The 25,588-nt window shown below is 43.9% G+C and overlaps 1 protein-coding gene and 1 long non-coding RNA gene across 6 annotated transcripts in view; one reads left to right on the top strand and one right to left on the bottom strand.

The window, feature by feature from the left end:
- NAA25 (N-alpha-acetyltransferase 25, NatB auxiliary subunit) overlaps positions 1 to 21,172 on the top strand; it is a 38,681-nt gene extending 17,509 nt beyond the window's left edge. For 2 of the 5 annotated variants that reach the window (XM_083511408.1, XM_083511410.1), the window contains exons 9-24: positions 1,822 to 1,911; positions 3,613 to 3,782; positions 7,418 to 7,530; positions 10,129 to 10,336; positions 11,879 to 11,968; positions 12,931 to 13,111; positions 13,253 to 13,352; positions 13,591 to 13,742; positions 14,213 to 14,338; positions 15,669 to 15,912; positions 16,121 to 16,244; positions 17,705 to 17,770; positions 18,263 to 18,360; positions 18,476 to 18,586; positions 20,110 to 20,256; positions 20,664 to 21,172. In XM_083511408.1, coding sequence (XP_083367534.1) covers positions 1,822 to 1,911; positions 3,613 to 3,782; positions 7,418 to 7,530; positions 10,129 to 10,336; positions 11,879 to 11,968; positions 12,931 to 13,111; positions 13,253 to 13,352; positions 13,591 to 13,742; positions 14,213 to 14,338; positions 15,669 to 15,912; positions 16,121 to 16,244; positions 17,705 to 17,770; positions 18,263 to 18,360; positions 18,476 to 18,586; positions 20,110 to 20,256; positions 20,664 to 20,786 — 2,143 coding nt within the window. In that variant the 3' untranslated portion in view covers positions 20,787 to 21,172. Of the gene's footprint in view, positions 1 to 1,821; positions 1,912 to 3,612; positions 3,783 to 7,417; positions 7,531 to 10,128; positions 10,337 to 11,878; positions 11,969 to 12,930; positions 13,112 to 13,252; positions 13,353 to 13,590; positions 13,743 to 14,212; positions 14,339 to 15,668; positions 15,913 to 16,120; positions 16,712 to 17,220; positions 17,771 to 18,262; positions 18,361 to 18,475; positions 18,587 to 20,109; positions 20,257 to 20,663 lie in introns of those variants that run through there. The other 3 variants (XM_083511409.1, XM_083511411.1, XR_014528116.1) reach the window with 2 other exon arrangements.
- LOC310710545 lies at positions 18,498 to 24,777 on the bottom strand. Its single transcript, XR_014528121.1, has 2 exons — positions 21,429 to 24,777; positions 18,498 to 18,902 (listed from the first exon to the last, which is right to left on the bottom strand). It is a non-coding gene; the product is annotated as an uncharacterized lncRNA (long non-coding RNA).
- Between the last annotated feature and the right edge of the window lie 811 nt (positions 24,778 to 25,588).

Below are 25,588 nucleotides of genomic sequence, written 5' to 3'. Positions count from 1 at the left end.
TCCGGAGGCTACGCGTTGCTTTCGCTGAAGCCTGGAGAGCGACCCCTCTCGCTCTCCAGGCTTCAAGGATAGCAGACTTTGGAGCGCTGTGCTCCAAAGGCTTCGGGTTCCTTTCGCTAAAGCCAGGAGAGTCTTGCTCTCCCGACTTCAGCAGAGAGGGAGAGCTGCGCAGCGCCCCTTCAGTGAAGCGGGAGGAGAAATGGAAGGGGCTCCATTTTTCCTGCCGCTTCGCTGGAGGGGCGCTGAGCAGAGAGAGGGAGAATTTTTTTTCCTTGTTCTCCCCCTCTAAAACAAGGTGCATCCTATGGTCGGGTGCGTCCTATAGAGCGAAAAATACGGTAACAAACAAATTGGCCTGACTTGGTGTAAGGCAGCTTCCTGTGGTCCTTGGTGTAAGCATTAGTAAAGCAGCATCCTGACTTTTATAATAGATAAGAAAAGCTTTCAGTGTCCCCCCTGTTCTTCCCTGTCATCAGATACAGTGGGATCTAAAATATAGTAAATTATGAGATTTTAATTCACTTATGTGAGATAAGCGTTCTTCCCAGACCATAGCTGTGGAAGAGTCTGGGGACAAGTGGAAGGGAGATAGCTTCCCTCTGAATGTTTAGCTTTCATTAAAAATATCAAAAGGTTCTAGCTCTTTCACACAGGGAGATCAATAAGGAAAAACATGATCATTCTTCTCCTCAAGTGCTTTGCAAGAAGTCAGCCTTCACTCACCGCTCAAAAGCCTGGTTTGTGAGTAAAGAGGTACTGTAAGGTAAAGGGACCCCTGACCATTAGGTCCAGTCGTGGCCGACTCTGGGGTTGCGGCGCTCATCTCGCTTTACTGGCGGAGGGAGCCGGCGTACAGTTTCTGAGTCATGTGGCCACCATGACTAAGCCGCTTCTGGCGAACCAGAGCAGCGCACAGAAACGCCGTTTACCTTCCTGCCGGAGCGGTACCTATTTATCTCCTTGCACTTTGACGTGCTTTCAAACTGCTAGGTTGGCAGGAGCAGGGACCAAACAACGGGAGCTCACCCCATGGCGGGGATTCTAACCGCCAACCTTCTGATTGGCAAGCCCTAGGCTCTGTGGTTTAACCCACAGCTCCACCCGCGTCCCAGAGAGGTACTGTGGTGGTTGACAAATACTTAGACAAAGAACTAGTTTGTTTGTCATTTAATTTATAGGAAAATGTGATTATTTTGTTTGACTATTTAATTAAGTTACAGTGGTACCTCAGGTTAAGTACTAAATTGGTTCTGGAGGTCCGTTCTTAACCTGAAACTGTTCTTAACCTGAAGCACCACTTTAGCTAATGGGGCCTCCTGCTGCTGCTGCGCCGCCGGAGCACAATTTCTGTTCTCATCCTGAAGCAAAGTTCTTAACCCGAGGTAGTATTTCTGGGTTAGCGGAGTCTGTAACCTGAAGCGTATGTAACCTGAAGCGTATGTAACCCGAGGTACCACTGTACTTTTTCTGTTGACCTCTCTCCCCCCCCCCCAGCTGTTAGGTATTGAAAGAGAAGGCCCCTGTTGGCAGAGTATTCATAAAGACTGGGCTGGTGACACTATAAAGGCTCAATATTTTCACTGGTGCATTTTTTTGTTAGGGATGCTTATCTTAAGGTGCCTTTTCTTTAAGACATAAAAGGCAACAGACATGAAGCTGTTCTTATCTTCCTTGCTAGGAGAATACTAGTGAATCTCAGGACACTTTTACCCCAGATGTGGGTGTTTTGCCTTCCATCCCATAAGAGAGAGAGAGAGAGAGAGAAAGAGAAGTTGTTTTACACTGTGCTCAGTTCTTCTGCTTGCCTCTTTTCTGTTTTAGCCCAGATGACTGGCAGTTTTATATGATCTATTTCGATTCCATCTTTCAACTGATTGACGCAGCCTGGACTCCCCCAGCTGAAGGAGAGCAGTGAGTGTCTTACTCTCTTTTGAGGGCTTTGAGCATTTGTCTCTTTTTAATTGAAGTATTTGCATGGTAAGGGGGCTTTGAGAGTAGAGAAATAGGAGCTCATTTCCTTAGTATACTTGGCTGTTAGTTCCTTACTCCCAGACACAGCACCAGCTATTGCCTGCATCTGGATCCTATGTCATCTAGGAAGAAATGTCTTGAGAGCACCAAATGAGTGCCCGGTGCATCAACGCATGTGAAGTCATACGTGTAAAAATTCAGATGTTTCCACTCATCTCTCCTAGCCAGGGGCATGAGACACTTCTACCTTCTTGAATACTTTAGTAGTTCAGATCTTGATCCAAAATGAGTACTGGGTTTGCATGTAACACTCAGCCATGGCTGACACAAACCCAAGGTTTATAAGAAACAACAAATTATGGTTTACAAGTGTGATCAGTTTGTGGCTGACAAATCATAATTAAGCTCCTGGCTAGGTTTGGACAATCAAATAAAGCATGGTCTAATACCCATAGTTTATTAAAACATGGTGTGCTGTTACATGTGAACCCTGCCAGTGACATCATAGACACCAGCTCTCCTTTCCTCTTAGGCTACCTAATTTTTAATCAGTTTTTGGCAGACACTGAAAGACTAGCAATATTCATTTGTTCGTTCATTCAAACCAAAATTGGTTTGAGGTAACAAGAAAACAGAACCTGCCTTTCATCAGTGGGAACAATCCACACAGCATCGAAACAATATTATACAATGATAATAATAGCAACACAAGTAAATAAAATATAAGCTACAAATTTAAAACCAAGAAACAAAAAGGCATCAGTCTGCACTTTGCTTCTAAGATACCTCGGCAAATAAAGTCTTAACCTTTCACCAAAAATAATCTGAGGCTGGTGTCGGATAGATCCCCTTCAAGAAGGTATTTTAAAGTTGGGGCGTCAATACAAAAAAGCTCTCTCCTTTGTAATTCATAACATTCTTCTCCTAAAGAAGGTGCTTGGAGCTTTACCCCTAAACTCCCACATGGACATGGGTTCAGACAGAATCTTTTCATTTCTTCCTTTTAATGAGCGTCACAGACACTCCTCTGCATGCCAACTGGGATGTAGGCAAAGTTCCGGTTTGTCACTGTCTTCACCTTACTATACACCCCAGCTGGTTGCTCCAACTGTCTCTTGGCTTGTGAACACTTTGACGTCAAAATAAGAGGAGGACTCTGGTCAAGCCTTCGCTGCTCTTTAGATGGGGAGGAGGGTTTAAAACAGGGATGAGAAACCTGCAGCTCTCTGGATGTGGTTGGGCTTTCAGCTCCCAACATGCCTACCCATTGGTCATGCTGGCTGCAAGGGCTGATAGGAGTTGGAGTCCCAAGAACATCTGGATGGCCATAATTTCCTCATCCCTAGGTTAAAAGGCCCTTGGCTTGTGCAGGGAGAAGTATGGTAAAGAATGGGGGGGGGGTAAGGAAGTGAGGGCTTTGAATTGGAGCTATTCTGGGAGGCAGGAAACTGCCATGAGCGGTATTGAGCCCCTGGACCTTCAGTTGCCCATTCTCATCCTAAAAAGTCATGTTTTTTTACATGTTACATACTAGGCTCTGGTGGGCAGGGTAGCAGCAATGCAGTGTCCCATTCCTTGATCAGAATTTCACAAAAAGGCCGTTTGGAGGCACTGGGACTCATACTTCCTTTTTGTGCGCAGCTCTCTCGAAGGCGAAGTGCATCACAGCACAGAGGAAGCCATGGCTTTCATAGAGCAGAGGATAACACAAGAAGCCAACAGCGCCCGGCCACTCCGGGGACCTTTCCTCGCCCGACTGGAGCTGATCAGGCGGTTGCGGCACCGAGGCTGCAGTGAAGAACACAAATTGGGTAAGGGCCACTAATGGGATGCCAAATTGAGCCTCACGGGGAGAGGGTGTGAAAGTAGAACCAGGGCTCCGTCCTGGGATTGCCGCAGCTGATGTAAACTCTGCACAAGAATTGCAGAAATCCACCCATGCTTTGGGGAGAGGATTGTTTGTCTTCTATTTTAATCCTTGGCGTGGAGAGGCAGCTTGTGAATGGTAAATATTTAGATGGTAACACACTGGAGCCTCAAGAATTGCTGCAGCACAAGGAACGCTAAAACTAGCTTTGTGTCTGTGCATTATTAGTGCTTTAAGAGTTGTCTCCCTGCTGAGAGTGAAGTAGAATCCCTTCAGTAGTTGGAGAAATAGTTCGTGCAGCACATTCTTCACAAATTGTCAAGTGAGATGCATTTGCATCCCTGCTGCTTTTTTTTAAAGTTAAAAATCTAAATGGAAATTTACTGGGCAGATAGTTGGGAGTTCATGTCCTTTTAAAAAGAAGCAAGCAGGGATCTGCAACAAGATATTGCAGTGTGACCACACCCACTAATATAGCCTGGAACCTTTAGTATTGTTCAGGACTCTTGACTTAAGTGGGGGATGAGTTTCAGGAGTAGGGAAGAGATAAGAATACTTCTCTCCCCCAACTCCAAGGCCTTCTGCTGTCCTACCTGCCCCAAAGATCTCATAGCTTTATAGTGGGGTAGGGGGCATACAGTTCTAGAGATGGACAAGGAATCCTTCCCCCAAACTCCCCACACATACACCAGATATTCGCTATGATATTTGCCTTATTTGTTGGTTGCTTGAACAAGTCAAATTCCTCCTTTTTTTGCCCCCCCTTTTTTCTTTTGGGAGGATTGTATGGATGGTTCACAGCTATTCAGTGTCTCAAACTACAGACTTGACTTCCACTGCCTTCCTGATTCCTGGTTTCTTTGGGCCCTTTTTAGGAACATAAGGTAAAGGTAAAAGGGACCCTTGACCATTAGGTCCAGTCGTGACCGACTCTGGGGTTGCGGCGCTCATCTCACTTTATTGGCCAAGGGAGCCGGCGTACAGCTTCCGGGTCATGTGGCCAGCATGACTAAGCCGCTTCTGGCGAACCAGAGCAGCACACGGAAACGCCGTTTACTTTCCCGCCGGAGCGGTATCTATTTATCTACTTGCACTTTGACGTGCTTTTGAACTGCTAGGTTGGCAGGAGCAGGGACCGAGCAATGGGAGCTCACCCCATCGCGGGGATTCGAACCACCGACCTTCTGATCAGCAAGTCCTAGGCTCTGTGGTTTAACCAACAGCGCCACCCGCGTCCCTTTTTAGGAACATAGGAAGCTGCCTTATACTATTGGTCCATATTGCTCACTGTTGTCTGCAGTGACAGGCGGTTGATCCTCTAGGTTTCATCAGACTGGTGACATGCCCAGCCTTGCCTGGAGATGTCAGGGATTAAACCTGGGACCTTCTGCATGCAAAGCACATGCTCCACCACTGAACTATGGCCATTTGCATTTTCTCCCCCCTCCATTGTCTCTCTCTCTCTATGCTCAGTTGCCACCAACAATTTAAAAATTCCTTCCAGTAGCACCTTAAAGACCAACTAAGTTAGTTCTTGGTATGAGCTTTCGTGTGCATGCACACTTCTTCTTCTTCACACTTCTTCTGAAGAAGTGTGCATGCACACGAAAGCTCATACCAAGAACTAACTTAGTTGGTCTTTAAGGTGCTACTGGAAGGAATTTTTTTATTTTGACTATGGCAGACCAACACGGCTACCTATCTACTACTGGCACCAACAATTTGTAAGCTCATAGGCTCCTGTCATGCAGTTTCTGGTTGTTTTTTAAAACTGTTATTTTCATTTAGTTAAGAAACTTATGATTACCTGGAGCCACTGCCTTGTTTTTGGTTTCTGGAGTGCAAAAGCCACCACCGTACTTTTGCCTATATCACTTCCAAAATTATAAATGCTCAAACACCTGAGATTGCTATTAGAGGGAATGGTATATTCCAGTGATGGTGAACCTCTCAGTTTGGCCCATGCAGCTGTTTTGGGCTTCACTTTGCCCACCGTCAGGTGCAGGACAGGTTAAGCTGAGGTTACAAAGGGACAATAGGAAGTCTGATTGTTCCTTTGTTGCCCCTGCTTACATTCAGCACTGTTTAAGTTTGGCTATGAGTGCAAGCCTTGCTGCGTTTGGGTGGAGTCTCTTCTACTCAGATCTGCACCTAATGAAAGCGAGGGCTAGAAAGGGACAATAAGGAGGGCACTCCAAGCCACATGCTCCTGATTGTTCCTTTGGAGCCTCAGCTTGCATTCTGCACACTTTAAATTTGTCACTGAATGCAAGCCCTGCTGCTTCTAGGCAGAATCACTTCTACCTGACATCACTTGCCATCATGTAGTTGACAGTGGGCTGCCCTGTCCACCTGTGAAATGTGGCCTCTGAAAGATTGGCCACTATTTGAACGGGCTTGCCTAACAAAAGGATAAAATAATAGTCCAGTAGCACTTTCTTCAGGTATCTGAAAAAGTGTGCATGCACACGAAAGCTCATACCAAGAACAAACTTAGTTGGTCTCTAAGGTGCTACTGGAGTATTTTTTAATTTTTTAAATATATTTCTACTGCGGGTGGTGCTGTGGTCTAAACCACTGAGCCTAGGGCTTGCCGATCTGAAGGTCGGTGGTTCGAATCCCCGTGACGGGGTGAGCTCCCGTTGTTCAGTCCCAGCTCCTGCCCACCTAGCAGTTCAAAAGCACAGCAAAGTGCAAGTAGATAAATAGATACTGCTCTGGTGGGAAGGTAAACGGCGTTTCCGTGCACTGCTCTGGTTCGCCAGAAGCAGCTTAGTCATGCTGGCCACATAACCCGGAAGCTGTCTGCAGACAAACGCCGGCTCCCTCGGCCTATAGAATGAGATGAGTGCTGCACCTAGAGTCATCCGCTACTGGACCTAATGGTCAGGGGCACCTTTACCTTTACTGCGTCAGACCAACAGGGCTACCTACCTGAATCTAACAAAAGCAGTTCCCCATCTTAGTTGTATGCCCAAATTGGTGTATTTATGTCTGTGTGTAGAGGCACGTTTGCCAAGGGTTTTCAGAGAGAAGATAACAGAGTTCAGAAAGAGGATAGTGTACCATAACCTGTAGTTCCACTCCCTCCACCCCCACAAAGAGTGTTTGTGGCTGGCATACCTCTAGCAGTATAAGCATAGCAGGCAAAGGGTGGCAGGAGGCAGAGAAGAAAGCTGTGCTCCATTCCTTCCCCACTTATAGAACTCTCCATCTCTCACATCCCCAAGCTAAAGAGAGTGTGCCAACAGAGGATATGTTAAAAATGAAAACACTCAGTTAAAATTGTAAGCCTTACTCGGAAAATGAAACCTCTCTGTTCCAACTTGCTATTATTCCTTACATGTTGCCTTCTCAATTGTATGCTTGATTTTCCTTCAGTTATTTGGAATCATCTTTGTTTAGCACCCAGCTTCCTAATTCATCATGATAGCCTTAAATACTGTATTAAATTTCAAAGTACACCAGGGAGTCATGTCAGTTCAGTAAGAGAAGCTAAGGTGTAGATATGTCACTTCCCTACAGTTATCTGTTTTACTGCTGAAAAACATCTTAAATCACTGCTCTTATACTTGTAAGGTGATCCAGAAGAGCTGATGTTCCAATATTTCAAACAATTTGGGGACAAACCCTGCTGCTTTACTGATCTCAAGGTGTTTGTGGATCTCCTCCCACCAACCCAATATACAAAGGTAAGTTTGGTGGCCATTTGTTTGCTGATCTTTTCTCTTCCTTTCTTTTCTGTACACCATGATTGTATTATTTGTTCCAATGATTGAAATATACAATTAAGGCAAAACGTTTTGGGTGCAACTTGGGGTTATGCAGAAACTTGAAGGCCTGTGTGCTCCTACCCCAGCTCAGGGCAATCTGACTAAAGATGCTGTTTTATCTATTTTTTTATCTACTGCTTTATTTTTTTTCTAGTTTCCCTCTGCTTCCTATGCTGTGTAGGGCAGTGAGGGCCCTGCCCCAATATTCAAAAGAGAGTTTGCTGTCAGGAGTAGCTGTGCTGAATGATTTCAGCAGCTGGAAATCCTGGTGCTCAACTCATTGTTCTTCTAAGCCCCTGTGGCTAGAGGGTTAAATGTGCAAAAGAAAGGGGGGGGGGGGAAACCCTGGCCTGTCAGAGGCTGTAAACAAAACTGCTGAGAACTATGGTCCCAGCACTATTGAGGTTAAGAGGGTTTTTTTTGTTGTTGTTCTTTTGCTAGCTCCAATGTGGCTCTCGCCAAAGGTCACTGAGCAATTGAGTGTAATCCAGCAGAGGCCATTTCTAAGCAGGTTGTAAACATCAGTACATTAAAACAAATCTTACTTCAAAATATTAGGATAGATGTTGCTGCCTTATACCACTTCAGCAGGTGTCCCCATTGCCCAATATTGATGGCAGCAGCTTTCTAGGATCACAGGTGGAAGGTAACTACCCTGCCTTGAAATCCTAACCTGTTGCCTTATACCTGCTGATGGTCCCTTAATTACCATATTTTTCGCTCTATAACACGCACCCGACCATAACACACACGTAGTTTTTAGAGGAGGAAAATCCGTAGGCACACCACCCGTAGACATTCCCTCCATAACACTCACAGACATTTCCCCTTACTTTTTAGGAGGAAAAAAGTGAGTGTTATGGTGCAAAAAATACGGTAAAAGCCTTACTGGAAGGGAAAGCATCATTGTAACTCCTTGAAAATTTCTCTCACACACTTGATGCAGGCTTTCCAAGGCAGGAATTTTGGCTTTCCAAGGCAACGTCATGTGTAGGGTTTTGTCACTTAAGAGTGAAATCTGAGATCTGAATTGAATATTGTGAGTTTTTAGAAGTGTGTTGTTTTTTTTAAAGTGTGTTTCTCTTAGGACTGCAGGGAGACTCAAGAAGGTGGCAGTGTTTAAGGGAAGAGGGCACTACATAGCCACTGATTCCCTAGCTCATGCCTCTACATGCCACTCCTCTCACTATTTGTTCGTTCATTGGTTTTTTTCATGGTATCCGTGGGGGAGGGGAGAATAGGATGCCATTTGCTTCCCCCACAATGCCAGCTTTCCCCAATTGGTGCCCTTGAACAAGTGATATTGTGCAGCGATTTCGAGTATATTCATTGAAAATGTTTGTCCCCAGGCTCTCATAGATGATAAGGATTTGAGAATTCTGCCCTTTCTTCACAATGTTTCTAACCAAACAAGCCTACACCATGCCCCTGCAGAACCCAGTGCAGAACAGTTTCTAGCTTGAAAATTTAGGTGTTTTCTGTTCTCAACCAGGCTCTTGCAACCTGGTGCCCTCAAGGTATTTTGATGGGTGGTGTAGTCCAAAACACTTGACGGGCACCAGATTGCACAAGGCTGATGTAGACATACAATCTGCTTATACATTTTGAAACTTTGGCTGCACATTTATCTTCTTAGCGCATTTTAGCCTTGTTCTTCAGCTGCAACGGTTCCCTAAGTGGTTTAAACAATAATTTAAAAAGCCAATCCCAGTTTACAGGCTTAGATTATGAAAAATACAAGGACCACCACCAGCTTTATTTATAACAACGGATGTAAATCTTTCCAAGGCAGCTTACAAGTAACATTTAAAATGTAAATGTTTTCTGGTATAACAGTGCAAGAAACCCCCATGCAATAAAAATAACACCCTTCCCTCATAAGAATAATATATTGAGAGCAGCCAAATATACGCTGCCATAACGTTGCATTGCCAGAATCAGTTTCTGATATGTAAAGGCATACCCTGTTTCTACAAAACAGCTTTCCATTCGTTTTCCATTCAGTGCTGCTAACTGTTTAGTCAGCTTTTCCATGTGAGCCAGAGTCCAAACCTTTCGTCTCCAAGCAGACAACTGCAAATTATCCAAACCAAATTTGGAGCAATCAGTACACGAGCTGCAACCAGTAGAAAGGTGATCCGTTATTTGAGGAGAAGGTCTTTCTATTCATCCTTAAACTTTGTTGTTCAGGCCAGTTGTGGCATACATTGAATAGACTGTTTTGTGATCAAGCTTTCCCCCTAGTTTTCAAGTGCATTTTTAAAAACCAGAAAACACAATTATCAACACATACAGATTCATTAGAATCCTTCCCATAGGGCAGCTGGTGGTAGATGCAAAAGGAAAAAGGGGTGAGGAGGAAAGAAGAAAAGCAGACAGGTGCCAATTCTTAAAGTTTTCATAATGGCCAGGTGGAATGGAAACAGTTCGGGGGGGAGGGGAGCAGCACTGATGGGATCTCTCTGCCATCCCTGCTAGGTATTTCAAATCTAAAATTTCATTTTCCCTCCCCCACAGTTCATCAACCAGTTGCTGGGGGTCATCCCCCTGTCTGCACCAGCAGAAGAGAAACTTGCACTACCAGCTAACATCAAAGCTTTGCAGCAACACTTGTGTGTCGTGCAGTTGACAAGGTTGCTTGGCCTCTACCACACCATGGACAAAGCCCAAAAACTGGGAGCCATCCAGGACTTGATGTCGCGATATCGGCACGGACTGAATTTTGGTGAGGAGGGCTTGAATCTAGCCTAAATGTCAGACCACTTCACTGTTCTTGGGGGAAATCCTAATAATTACTGTACTTTTCCGTGTATAAGACTTGGTTTTTTATGATAAAAGAATGTAAAATAATTGGGGTCGTCTTATACAAGGCCAATCTCCCCCCTCCCATTTTCTCAATTTTTAGTCCCCCAAAATTTTTCTGTGTCTTATACACAGAAAAATACAGTATTTCCTCTGCCTCCTACCATGTCATTGCTATTGGCTTACTTCAGCCCCCTGATGCATTTCATCCTTCCTCTGAGGAGTTCTAGAGTGGAGTCCAATGGATTCCTACTTATCTTCAGGGATGGAACTGCATCAGATATCTTATTGGACTCACAGCTGTCCATGGAGGCACAGGTCAAATCTGTGTCCAGGGCAGCTGTTTACCAGCTCCATCTGGTACGTAGGCTGAGACCCTATCTACCTGCGGACTGTCTCGCCAGAGTGGTGCATGCTCTGGCTATCTCCCTCTTGGACTACTGCAATGCACTCTACGTGGGGCTACCTTTGAAGGTGACTCGGAAACTACAACTAATCCAGAATGCGGCAGCTAGACTGGTGACTGGGAGCGGCCGCCGAGACCATATAACACCGGTCTTGAAAGACCTGCATTGGCTCCCAGTACGTTTCCGAGCACAATTCAAAGTGTTGGTGCTGACCTTTAAAGCCCTAAACGGCCTCGGTCCAGTATACCTGAAGGAGCGTCTCCACCCCCATCATTCTGCCCGGACGCTGAGGTCCAGCGCCGAGAGCCTTCTGGCGGTTCCCTCATTGCGAGAAGCAAAGCTACAGGGAACCAGGCAGAGGGCCTTCTCGGTAGTGGCGCCCGCCCTGTGGAACGCCCTCCCACCAGATGTCAAAGCGATAAACAACTACCTGACATTCAGGAGACATCTTAAGGCAGCCCTGTTCAGGGAAGTTTTTAACGTGTGATATTTTATTGTATTTTTGGTTTTTATGGAAGCCGCCCAGAGTGGCTGGGGAGGCCCAGCCAGATGGGCGGGGTATAAATAATAAATAATAATAATAATAATAATTATTATTATTATTATTATATGGTTTGCTTGGTTTTTAATGGATTTTGCTTTGACAAACTAAAAAAGTTACTTTATTCAGAGAAGGATTATAAGCAGATGTGGTTTAACTGTTTATTAGTTAAATCTTAGGTAAAAGGTCTATGCTGATTTCCAGAAATAAGAAATTGGCTGGCATTCAACTAAGTTTTACTCAAGAGTAGAGCTACTGAACATGACTAAGGTAGGTTCATTAGTTTCAGTAGCTCCACTCTTAAAAACTTAGTTGAATACGGCACATAGGGTGCAATGCTAGGCAATCTTAACTGTTGGATTATGTTCCATTGAATTCAGTGGGGCGGACTTCTGTGTAAATATGCAAGAAGTACTGTAGTTACTTGCTAAACAATACCTTTTGCAAGCCAGGTGTTGTTTAAAATGCTAGACAGACAATTGTTTCAGTTACATTGCTTGACTTTGTTTTTCCATAGGAAAAACTTGTTTGAAAACAGAGTTGCAGTTTTCCGACTACTACTGCCTGCTTGCTGTTCACTTGCTCCTTGACATCTGGCTAGAGGCAGGTATGTCCTTACATGCTCCACTGCATGCATGCAAATAGAGATTTCAGCCCACAACTGCTCAAACATTGGTTTGCAGCCGTATGAACAAAAGCCAGTGTGGTTAGAGCAAGCTTCCGCAACCTTGGCCCTCCAGATGTTTTGAGACTACAATTCCCATCATCCCTGACCACTGGTCCTGCTAGATAGGGATCATGGGAGTTGTAGGCCAAAAACATCTAGAGGGCTGAGGTTGAGGAAGCCTGAGTTAGAGTTTTGAACTAAAACCTGGGAAACCAGGGTTCAGATCCCTACTGGGCCCTGAAGCTCACTGTGTGTGACCTTTGGTCACTTGCGCTTTTTCTGTGGCTGCTCCCAGATTGTGGGATTTCTTTCCTCGTGAAGTTAGGCTAAAGCCTACCTATTCAAACAGGCCTTAGAAAACGAAGGTGCAGACATTTTTTTTAGGGCAATCAGCATTTTAATGCTGCATCTAAATGTGTTGTACTGATTCTAACTACCGTATTTTTCGCTCTCGGAGGAGGAAAACAAGAAAAAAAATATTCTGAATTTCAGAAGCCAGAACAGCAAGAGGGATCGCTGCACAGTGAAAGCAGGAATCCCTCTTGCTGTTCTGGCTTCTGGGATAGCTGTGCAGCCTGCATTCACTCCATAAGACGCACACACATTTCCCCTTACTTTTTAGGAGGGAAACAGTGAGTCTTATCGAGCAAAAAATACAGTACTTTGTTTTTATTACTTTGTATTTGATAATGTTGTAAGGTGCCTTGAATCCCATCTTGGGAGACAGGCGGGATATAAACACATTAAATAATCATAATATTGTGGGAAGCAGTGGGGTGTCCAGCATGGGACATGGCCGTGGCTCTTGGATCCTCGCAAAAGGAGGGCTTGTCACCCCTGCTTGGCCATCTTTCCTGCCCCTTTCTCTCGTTCAAGGCTTGAGTGTGGTGTTCTTTTCCCAGGTGAGGAGCCGGCTGCCTGGCACTGCTTGACTTTACTAGAAGAAGGGCTGGCTCACAGCCCCTCCAATGCTCAGTTCAAATTGTTGCTCATCCGGATCTACTGCATGCTCGGGGCGTTTGAACCAGTCGTGGAGCTTTACTCCAGCCTCGATGCCAAGCACATACAGCACGACACCATCGGGTGGGTAGTGTGGTGTTGGTGGTAATTGTGGCATCAAGCGATTGGCAGGTGGGAACCCTGTCCACCTGTCAAATTTGATCCTCTTCAGAGACGCAGAGCAGCCCTCTCATGGTTACTGTTTTGGTTTTGTTTCTCTTACAGTTACTTGCTGACACGCTATGCCACAGCCTTCGGTCACTATGCTGCCGCGTCACAATCCTGCAACTTTGCACTCAGGTTTTTCCACTCCAACCAGAAAGATGTAAGTGGCAAAGGGACCCCCAAATGTGTACCCCAGTTTCCCCTCAGAGAACACACGGAATCTCTCCAAAGGGTGTGTCTCTTGCATTTCTGCATGAGCAGGGGACGCATGCCCAGAACATTTTAGTGCTGCAGAGGCAGTGGGAGGGCTGCTCCCAAGGTCATATGTTTCTTGTGATGCAGAAAATCTGTAGCTCCTTGCTTAATTAATGCTGAGGCCATCCTGTGTTCCTTCTTAGACCTCAGAATACATTATTCAAGCCTATAAATATGGTGCATTTGAGAAGATCCCAGAATTCATTGCTTTCAGGAACAGACTAAACTCCTCACTTCACTTTGCACAAGTCCGCACAGAACGGATGTTACTGGACCTCTTACTTGAAGCAAATATGTGAGTATGGAAGAGTTGATTTCTAATCTTCTGAGTGCTTATCCTGGGGGGCCCTCAGGCAGGTTGTGGGGTGGTAAAGCTGAGAGAGATGTTAGCTTGGAGAAGCACTGCTAGCTGTCTCAATTGAGGGACAGGTCCCAGTGGTACTGAAAGATCTCTCGATGAAGCAGAATTCGCTGTCTTCCACCTAAAGTGTTGCACAGTACTCAGATGTGAGAACCCTGGTGCTCTTCAGCTCAGCTGAAGAGTGGGAGTTGTTATATCACTTTCTCAGGTTGAAAAATGCAGCTTTCCTGGGCATAAGATGAATTATTTTTTGCACAGAGCATTGCATTATTTATAGCAGGGTCACTCTGCTCAAGAGTGCATCATTGCACTGACTGAGTGCTAATGAATTCTGATAAAAATCCTCTTCAGTTCATCCGAAAAGCACCTGACCCAGTACTTCTGTATTGCTTTTCATGAACTAGATCAGTGAGTTTGGAAGAAAGTATAAAGTCCATGAGCCTAAGTCCAGAAGAGGATGACATTCCCTGGAATGACCTGCGGGACAACCGAGACCTCACTGTCTTGTTTAATTGGGACCCAAAAGACAGGTAGGTACAAAAACACGCTGCCGTGGTTGTCATTATCTGAAGGCTAAATTTCAGGAATTTGCCCACTAAATTGCAATCTAAAAACGGATTGCCTTCCCTTTTATATTTATGCAAACTGTTATATAACAATTAGCCAGCACTTAAATGTGCTTTAACTCTGTCTGGTCCTTGAGAGTCCCCCAGGCCACATCCCTCACTGGCCCTTCTCCACGCTCTCCTCAAGTGCTTTTGTCTGGCTGGAATGGGTCATTGAACCGTGATAATGCCTCTTGCTTGCTGGATGGAGAGAACTTTTGCACATCTGGGATATAGCCTATTGTACAAAAGCGTAGGAGCAGCATCCATTGCTTTGCCCACTTTTGGTTCTGGCCCTGCCCACAACTGGCTGGTGGCCATTGGAGGAGCTTTTCCACAAAGACGTCCAGTCTTCGGGTGAATAGAATCTCCCTCCCTACTGTATGGCCTCCCCAATAATCCTTGCACTGTTTACCATTGCTTTTTCTTATTTTTTGTGTTTATTTATACAAAAATTTATTTACTGCTGCAACTTTAAAATAATATCACAGTGGTTTACGACAACATAAAAATAGAAAACTATACAATAAAGTCATAAAAAGTTAAAAACAAGCTAAAAGCAAAGAGAAATTAAAACTAATAATCAACAGACCATTGTACTGCACAGGCTTGATTTCTTGTTGTTGTCAAATGAGCTTCACCAACTTGGGGAATGACCAAAGACATTCCTGCAGAAGAAGCTGGAATATAAGGTTTCAGGCAACACCTGAGGTATCCTGGACCCAGGTTGTTCAGGACTTTGTAAATCAATACAAAAACCTTGAACCCGGCTCGGTAGCAGATGGATAGCCAGGGCAGCTGTTTTAACAATATTGTCACATGTTCTCAACCAGAAACTTCCATCAGCAATGTGGCTGCAGCATTCTGCAGCAGCTGGAGCTTCCAAACCATGGCGGCCCCACATAGAACACATTACAGTAATATAACACCAGATGAAGGCTCTCCAGTCCCGCTCCAAGAGAGAAGGGTTTTCTGATGGTAGTAAGTGCACTTCTACGGACTACAGCAACACTCCCCCACCACCCCTCCAGTCTGAATTGATGTTGCACCAAGAACCAGGACAGGCACAACTGAGTCAAATCAGGTCCACCTAGATCTCGGTGATGCACACCAGTTCGGCTTGCCCATCCACAATCAGACTGTGGCTCAGCATTGGGCTGGCAAATAGAGCAGGGAAGCTTGAGCTTGTACTTCTGTGTCTCAGTTCTTGGATACGCTCTCCCCTTCTCCCTCCTTCCTTTTCTCTCTCTCTCAGGGGCATTTCTGAAGAACACAAGGAACTCTCCTTGGAGGAAGAGACCATATGGTTGCAGATCCGATCTTTGATGTTGCGGCTCATAAGTGGCCTGCCAGCTCTTGGCCACAACGCCCAGCCAAAGAACTCGGAGAAAACCACAGAAAATGGCGTCTCCTCCAAGATTGACATGATAAGAGCTCTGCTGCGGAAGCTGGACGCTGCAGTGAAGTCTGGAAAGCAGTTCCTTGAGCAGAAAGTTCAGGTACAGCTAAGAGAATCTGTTCCTGATTTCTTTAAAACAGTTTGTGATTATGCCAGGAGACATAAGAGTTGAGATTCTTCCGACGTGCCAGCATGGTGCTTTAATTGGAGAGCTAATGAGCTCATACCAGGAACCAACTCTGCTTTTCTCCTGTATGCAAAAGGTACAATATTTAATTTTCTTCCCCCCTTTTTTTCTTCCCGCCTAGTATCCGGTCCTTGGCCCCCCACCTTCCCGAATGGCTGGTTTCTTCAACAGTGGGAGCTGCCAGTGCCAGACCAGCTTATTTCACCTTGTTAGTGAAATTTATGAATTAGATACTATTGGGTTAGGTAAGTCTTGAAATTCCTGGGGCCAGCAGCCAATTTAGGTGTGTCTGCTGAAGCGGGAGGTGTGCTGCTCTTTCAGATCGGTTTGAAGATATTGGCCTCTTTCAAGCTGCTGTTGATGCCAAAGGCTTTTCTTGTGGAATTCTGAGCTTTTTTAAAAAAAGAAAAAATCCTAGAGAAAATCCCGATGCCTAAGATTTGAAAAAACCCAATGAATCCCAGCTTGCCATCTGGTTATGAGCCTTCTGACCATTTTCTTTGGAATTTTCTGCCTTGTCTCCGTACTTTCGTTGACTCGGGTTAAAAATGAAAATTACAATCTGGCAAGGCAGAGGTGGGAAACGTGTGGCCCTCCAGATCTTCTTGGAATCCAACTCCCACCTGCCTTGGCTAGGATGGCCAATGGTTTGGACTAATGGGAGTTGTAGTTCAGCAATATCTGGACAGCCACAGAGTGTCCATTCCCTACTGTATGGAAAGAGATGGAAGAATGCCTCTAATTAAAGGTGGCATTCTCTCCTGAGAGCAGGCAAATGCTTTTTCTTAGATCAGAAATGGGATAAACCAAGGGTCTGCAACCTTTAAGACAAAAAGAGCCACTTGGACCCGTTTTCGAAGAAAAAAACAACTGGGAGCCACAAAACCATTGCGACATTTAAAACAAATATATCTCCGGAGCCGCGATCTGACAGCGGGCGGGAAGGTGACGTCAGGACGGTGCGTGACTAACGCACGCACCGCCCCCATGCGACATCACAGCCAGGACAGTGCCCGCCACAGTGGGGAGTGTCGGGGCGCACAATGCGCCTCCTCCCCTCGCTAGTATCCGCTCCGGAGCCGCGGCAAAGGTGTAAAAGAGCCACATGCGGCTCTGGAGCCGCGGGTTGCAGACCCCTGGGATAAACACTGGCTCCTCCAGCTTCCATAGGCCCCAACCACCACAGCCAATGGTCGGGAAATAATGGGAGTTCTTGTCCAGCATCCCTGCAGTGAGCCTTGTGGTCCATACCGTGTGCCAGTCCTTGCTCTCCACTTCTTCTTCTTGTTTTGATTTCTTAACCGCCCTTCACTTAAGGTTCCAGGGTGACTTTCAGCCATTAAAAAAAGAGCATTAGAAGAGGTTTAAAACTAATTAAGATTCACAGGAATAGGGTGGGCCCAGAAATATATTGAAGGATTTTTGTACTATAAGGACTGCTTTGCTTAATTGTGACCAAAGATATGTTTCTGTTTTTCATTTTTGGGGTTGGATGTGACCTCAAGGGCTATCTAGTTCAACCCCCGTAGGGCAGCAAATTTAAGTCTGGGGTTTATTTTTATTGTGATAGTCTTTTTCTTCTCCAGCAGTTGCTTGTTTTCATTGTATTTTTTCTAATTCTGTCCCTTGATATAGATATATAGATATACAGATAGGTAATTTGACTATTTGTATAAGCCATTTGATAACTTTTCTTTATTTTCAGAAGATTCGGCAGCAATTCAAGAGAGAATAGGAAATAGCTTTAAATCATTACTAGAACAACTAACAGGTAAATCTGCTGAAAATCATATTACCAAAAGTTCTAGCCCACAAAAAATTTACTCTAGTCCATGCTTATCAGTTAAGCATATGCAATTAAAACTTCACTTTTCTTTGTATATGAGGGTATCACCAGGAGTAAATAAATTGGCTTGTTTTTTGTGGCTGACTTTCTGGAAAGATGGTTTCCATTCCATGCAGGCACTGCCAAAATAATGCACAGAGTAAAAATAAAACAAATAATTTGAGGGGGGGCTAAAAACAAAGAAAAGAGAATCCTTAAAAAGTAATTAAGCACCAGTCAAATTAAAACAATATTAATAAAGCTCGATATGTTGGATGGGGAAAGTTCTACCTTAGTTATAGAGTGCATGCTTTGCATGCAGATTGTGAAAGGGGAAGCCACAAAAAAGTGTTTCCCAATATGCTGCCTTGTGTAAGACTTGATTTTTCTCTCTCACAAGTTTCACCTTGTTTCCTTCTTTTTTTAAAAAAAAAACAGATCAATTCAATAAATGTAAAGGTGATTTGTTGGAAGTCAGGGAAGGCAGGTTCCAAACCCATCCGAATATTTTAGAAAATCTGGTCTTCTTTGTGGAGGTGAGTAATGAGACCTTTGGAAAGCTGGTCCTGCCCCCCCCCCATTTGTCGGTTGCAAAAACCCATCAGTGCCCCTAAAGTGCCTGCGTGACAACCTCTTTTCTCACTCTTGCAGACCATCTCCATTGTTCTGTGGGTATGCAGTTATTCTGACGCCGTCCTCAGGCCCTACAGATCAAGCTTGCAAAAAAAGAAAAAGAAGAAAAAAGAGAGTGTTGTAGCAATGGTAGGAAATGCTGGTTTTTGGGACTGCTCCTGATCCACAGGCCACAATTTAAATGGACTGTTGATTCAGGACAGGCAAAATAAAGTACTGCTTCTATTCAATGCGCACAGGCAACCCATGATTTGTGTGGGGCTTGCGTTCCGGGTCATTGCGTGCTTCTGTGAAATCGTGTCTTAATTGAAAAAGCCTGCAAATGCTCCACCCAGCCCCTCTTCCACCCTTTTGGTTACATCTTTTATGACATTTCCAGGTCACATCTGGGTTTGGGTCTGTTCGCAGTCGCTCACATCTTGTTCACGCCTAGAACAGGGGTTTCCTGTAATGATTTAATGGAATTTGCTTAATAGAGGTGTGATGGTCTTAAGGAAAGATTACACTAAAACCACAGAGAATAGATCTCTTATCAGTTATAAGCTACAGTAGCTAATGGAAACTTCCATGTTTAGTTGTAGCAATGTTCAGAAACAGATAGGTAGCCGTGTTGGTCTGCCATAGTCAAAATAAAAAAATTCCTTCCAGTAGCACCTTAAAGACCAACTAAGTTAGTTCTTGTTATGAGCTTTCGTGTCTGAAGAAGTGTGCATGCACACGAAAGCTCATACCAAGAACTAACTTAGTTGGTCTTTAAGGTGCTACTGGAAGGAATTTTTTTATTTTGACAATGTTCAGAAAGTGTGCCTTCTCTCAGGTGCTAAGATCGTCAGGTAGGCGGGCCTTCTTGGTAGCTCCACCTCAGAGGTTTGAGGGGTGAGCACCCAGGAGACGGCATTCTTTGTAGCAGTCCTTACACACCTGAAACTTTCATTATGTGGCTTCCATTGCATTACTTTTTACCCTGGCCCTTAACACCTGAGGTATATATTTTCAGGACCTACTCTTAACTAATTTGTTTAAAACTAATTTTTTAATTACTGTAACCTGCCTTTTGATTTTATGGTGAAGGACAGATGAGAAATTGGATTAATAATAGCAGCAACAATAATAATATAGTTTTGATTTGTACTCGATATGCCGCTAAGGTAAAAAAGTAAGGTAAAGGACCCCTGGATGGTTAAGTCCAGTCAAAGGCAATTACGGAGTGCGGCACTCATCTCACTCTTCAGGCTGTGGAGGCCGCCGTTTGTCCACACAGCTTCTTGGGTCATGTCACCAGCATGACTAAATCACTTCTGGCACCTGGTGGACCATGATAAGTGATAAGAGCACACAGAAATACTGTTTACCTTCCCGCTGCAGTGGTACCTATTTATCTACTTGCACTGGTATGCTTTCAAACTGCTAGGCTGGCAGAAGCTGGGACAGGACAACAGGAGCTGACCCCATTGCACAGATTCGAACCGCCGACCTTCCGATTGGCAAGCTCAAGAGGCTCAGCGCCACCCGCGTCCCTACATTATGCTGCTAAACATATCTATTAAAAAGCACTGCCTCCAAAATAAAAACCTATGATATACTTTTATGGAGAACATTGGACAGAGAATTGGTGGGTCAGGGTGCAACAGCTTTTATTTTTCTCTCTGCAGCCCCCTGTGTTCACCAGCTTTCAGGATTACATTTCCGGTCTCCAGACTCTCATTTCCAATGTGATAGATCATATCAAAGGGCTGGAAATCAATCTAGCTGCGCTTAAACTTGAAGAACTCTCCATAGAGGACAATTTACTGTCACAGGTAAGAAACTGTTGCTTATACATTGAGGTTCTATGATTTGAGATGACTCAGGATTAAAACAAACCGCTGTTTAGCGTTAGGTGCAATTGTACTTTGAGACATTTTTAAAGGTAATTAAAGTGTTTAATTACACTTTGTGTAATTTGTGGGCTCAGTTTTATGGAACTCCCTTCCAGTTGAGGTCAAACAGGTTCTTTCCATATTGAACTTCTGTGCCTACTGAATAATTTTTTATTCCAACTGGCGTTTTAGGTGTAGTTTGATTCAATAGTTTTAACTGATTTTCATTTTTGTATTGTATCTTTGTAAACCACTTCAACCATTATAGTTAAGTGGTATATAAATTGCTTACATAACAACACACACAGATGATTTGTTTATCTGTGTAAAAAAATGTCTCTTCCCAGGAAGAAAAGAAGTTTACAAAGACTGTGCTGAGGAAAGTCCAGAACAGTTACCAACATGCGATACAGGAAATGGGAGAACTGCTGAAAAAGAGACTTGATACTATCAAAACTCTAAAGGTTTAAGGAAGTGTGTCCTGGGTGCCAAGGGTCAAGATTGAAATGCCGACAACAGACAAGAAACAGCATCTGCCACCATCCCTTCAACGTTAAAAATCTGGAACTTCCTCATAAATGCATGAAGGACTTTTGATCGTAAAAATAGTTTTTTTTATGTATTAAAAAGATATATTCAAGCTGATTAAATTATTGTACATAAAAACCAGAAGCAGGGACCCTTGTCCGTCAGGGTTAGACCACTTTTTTATACATGTTCATAAGCATATTGTAACAGAGGCAAAAATCCCTAACCTGTTTCACTTCCCTTTGTGGGGAGAGGGGGGCATTCTCCAGAAGCTCTCTGGGGGCTTGAAGTCTTTAGAATCAGCAATAGAAATCCAGTGTAAAGCATATTTCAAAGGAGTTTGTATTTTTTCCATCACACAATGCAGCATTTATAGTTTTGTGTGCAAGTTTCTTGCCTTAGAAAAGCAGATGTTCAGAGAGCCCAGTGCTCCACTGTGTAACTTATTGGGTGTTCTTTCTTTCTCCTCGTCCAACACCCCCCCCCCCGAGAACAGTTGTACGACTGCTTGGTGAACTAATTGGCCCAGGACAGGTGACTCACTCCCCCACTCCCGAACAGTTATTTTTATTCACACCACCAACCTAACAACTGAAGGCACTGCCTGAGTGAGTTGCCACTTGTGTGCCATTGTGTGTCCTGCTTTCCAGTCCTGCAAGGAAAAACAAAACCAAATCAGAAAAAGTTGGTATCTGCTTAAGTTTGTTCCAAGGTGAAATAATGGCAAAAGAAACATATAAACTTGATTGAAAACTCAACTTTGGCTGCAGCTCAGTGCAAATGGAACTGTTGGCTAACGGCTGAAGGTGTGTATATGTAATCTGTTCCATAAACTCAACACACCTATCTTCCTTTGTGTAAAAGATGAATTGCTGAGGTGGTGTCTGTGCCCTTGGATGCTTCATATTAGGTGTACGGCTGCATTTCAAGCAAGTTTATGTGGTGAGGAACAGGATGCGTGGTCTGAGTTGTGCTTCCTGTTATTCGTAAATCTCGTTAAGATTGATCCTGGGCATCGTTAGGGAATGTGCATTAGATAAATTTTGGATGAGACTCCTGAAAATCAATTTCAAATCCTGTTCATTCTCACCATTCCAAACCTTCCATCTTATCTAAAACAGCTTTTGGTGAACATTTGTGTAGGTTCCTCTTGGATTTTATTAAATGCATGGAAATCATCATCTGGCCAAAAGAAATGGCTTTCGATAAAGTATGTTGATCTTCCTTTGCAACCAAATACAAGCAAGTGTAGCAGGCTTCATTATCCAGGCACCACCTTGAATATCCCTCCTCCCACTCCTTGTTACTTTGTTCATCATGTTACATGGTACAGGCAGTCCTTGTTTTGTTTGGGGGTACCGTTCCATAAGCCCAGCCCATCCAGCCCCTTGTCATGGCGTCTTTATGACATTTTGGGGCTACTTACGGGTTTAGCGATGTGCACTTGGGCACCATCATGCCTCATTCAGACGCGCCTAAACTGGGAGTTGCCTCTACCACTAAACTTTTTTCCTACCAAATTATAGCTGTTTCAGAATCAATGGGTACTGAAAATAGGGTTTTTGGGGGGGGGGCAACAAAGACTTCAGGCTTTGGCAGATACCTGGCTAAAGGAAAAACAGAATCAGATAACAAGCTTTAAATTTTTGAAAGAGCTGGTAGTCTTGGGGGATGGCACATCATTTTTCCTAGAAACAAGTGGGCGAGCCGTTTCTCTTGTGGCCAGTCCACTACGGACTCCTTGTGCAGAATTCTAGGCCCTGTGAACTTTTGTGATTAGCCTATTTCTGCTATTAATTAGGAGGGATCTGAAGACCTTGACCATAAAATTTTCAGGAATGATCCACACGGTTTTTATTTCGCCAGTTGTGTTGATGTGTTAGTACATTCTAGCCACTTCAGCCTGCTTAATCACCATTTCGCACAGCTGAGGGGGACCAGTAGATTTTCCGTGGCCATCTTGACATTCCCAGGAGAAGTACCTGCTTCTTCCAGGAACAATCCCCACTGTACCTGCTGAAGGAGGGAAAGCTGTTGTGTGAAACCCACCTTGAATAGTTTGGTAGTGTGATCAACTTGCTCCTCAGAGCAGTGTGTGTGTGTGTCAGTGTCAGAACGATGCCTACATAAATATGTTTTCTGTCCAGAAACCCCAGCACGATTCTTAGACACCACACAATAAATCAGTCTTTATTTATTTTAATCTGGAACTGTTCTTCACTCCAGCTACACATGCAATTTAGTGACATACTGAAGTCTAGATTTGCCCGTAGGATCCATTGGAGAATGAAGGCCTTCTGTGCTTGCTTTTGGAAGTGAGGCTTTTTTTAAAAAAAAACAAACAACCAGTTACAGCAAGAATCAAATAAGGTTCCAGAGACATTTCACTGGCAGCTCCTAAAAGGAGTCCACCTGCATCAAGACACCTTGATTCCAGGTGTTTTCTTTTGTTGGCAGTGCTAGAGGTCACTAAAGACATAAGCAAAAATAATCCTTTTAAGTCCCCCCCACATTTCTCCATGCAGAACAAAAGCAGGGGACAACTATGCTAGGCAATGGGGATAACCAAGAAGTATCTCAAAATGGTACGGGTGGTGAATTCTGTTTGCCAAGTTGTGAATGCCTTCGGTTAAGACAATTGTGCTCTTGTGTAACTTGCCTGTTGTGGTGCTGCTTTCTGGCAACATCTTCCTTCTGTGTTGGGCCTGGAACCAATTTCTCCTGAAATCCAGGTGGGGCGGGCGTGTCCATGTGAGTAGCAGCATTGCCCTTTAAAAGAAATGGAAAATCCTAAACGTTTGAATTTATTTCTGAAGCAGTAGTTTGCAAAGCTCTCAGGATCCAATCGAGGAAATACATGCCCTGCTCCCCACTCCTTATGATCAAAATACTCCATTGCATAGGAGTGAGTTTGGGGTTTTTCTCTGACAACTACATATGTATCGGGGGCAGCATCAGATTCCAGCACAATAATCATTTGGGTCCACTACAGGGAGAGAATTTGGCAGAAAAGTTAAATTGTAAGTTTCTGGAGAAACTGATCGTTGTCAACAAAACTCACGTTCTTAATAAACCAAATGTTTTCGTACCTTCTATAGCAACACACATACATACACACAAACCTCCCTTTCTGAATTTGTGAAATAATGCACCACTGTTGTTTTATCTCATTTTCATGAACTTAAACATGTATAAAAAGAGAGCTACAGACTACTTTTATGCAGTGCTGGGATCATGAGCCAAAATGGTTCTGCAGCTGCTTCCAGCAGCCAATTTCTAAAGTTAAAATATTTCATTGTTGTAATCCAGTTACGTTCCTCTCTCTCAAGAAAACTACATCAGCCACCTGTATTGCCCATTTAGCTGGAAGGGGTGTGTATATTTTTAGTAATTTTTAACTTGTTTAAAATTGCATTTATATTTTGCAATTGTTATGTTGAATCACGGAGGAGGGTTTGTCTCTTACTTTGATCTATAAAGGGGATTTCTGTTATATGCAAGAAAGCTTGGAACTTTTTATTCCTTGACTTGTTCTCTGTAATTTATGACTTTGGAAGGTCTGTAAAACACTTAAGCAGCTGACAGAATTTTAAGTGACAAAACTGCTAGCAAATCTGCTTTAAACTGGATGGATTTATAATTTATATATATATAAATATATATATAAAGGTCAGTTTCTTTATAAACAAGTTTTTTCTGCCTTTTTCTTTAAGGGTGTGGGATTATCACTATTTTGCAAAAATATGAAGGATTTCTAGACTCCCAGCCCAGCTTTTTTAATGCTTAGCTACAAAAGAGGCAGATTTGGCCCAGAAAGTTTCAGAGAAAATTATTACTTATTAAATTTATATCCCACCCTTCCTCTCAAAGGAGCACTACACTCTTTATTTACCTTTGTTTCCCATATTATATTTTAAATTGTAGAGGGACGCGAGTGGCACTGTGGTTTTAATTTAATTTTAAATTGTAATGTGCTGGGGTCTCATAGGGAAGAGTGGCTTAGGAAATACAGTAGCGTGATTTTCCCTTCAGCTTCACTTGGAATCAGTTTGCACCCACTCGACCAAGGGCTTTGGTAGTAAAAGACAATTCACCTTCAGCATTCTGTCCCCCTATAGATTTTCTAAATCAGATATTTTGGGGGAGCACTGTTGTTTTTAATTCAAACTGGATTTGGGTGGCCAGGGATAAGGCAGGATCACATTTATTGACTCCCTGCCTGTTCCCCTCCTGCAGAGCATGAGATTGGCAGCAACTTGCCCAAAGCATTTTTTCTTTGCCTCTCCTTGCCTTCCTGCCAATTTTCAAATGGTAAGCAGAGCAGCTTTCTCTGTTCTCCTGCAAACAAAGGATGCTCCTGGCCTAGACCCCTTTATTTTTTCTGCCTTGGGTACCTGGCTGCACCACCGGGGTCTGGGATCAGGGCCGGATTTAGGTTTAGACACAGGTCCAGTACCGAGGGCCTTCTGGCGGTTCCCTCGCTGTGAGAAGCCACGTTACAGGGAACCAGGCAGAGGGCCTTCTTGGTAGTGGCACCCGCCCTGTGGAACGCCCTCCCACCAGATGTCAAAGAGAACAACAACTACCAGACTTTTAGAAGACATCTGAAGGCAGCCCTGTTTAGGGAAGCTTTTAATGTTTAATAGGTTATTGTATTTTAGTGTTTTGTTGGAAGCTGCCCAGAGTGGCTGGGGAAACCCAGTCAGAAGGGCAGGGAATAAATAAATTATTATTATTATTGTTA

The sequence above is a fragment of the Podarcis liolepis genome, assembly GCF_965112155.1.
Source record: "Podarcis liolepis genome assembly, chromosome: 7".
NCBI classification, from domain to species: domain Eukaryota; kingdom Metazoa; phylum Chordata; class Lepidosauria; order Squamata; family Lacertidae; genus Podarcis; species Podarcis liolepis.
Note: the sequence above shows the minus strand (reverse complement) of the source record. Positions and strands in the feature narration are given on the sequence as shown.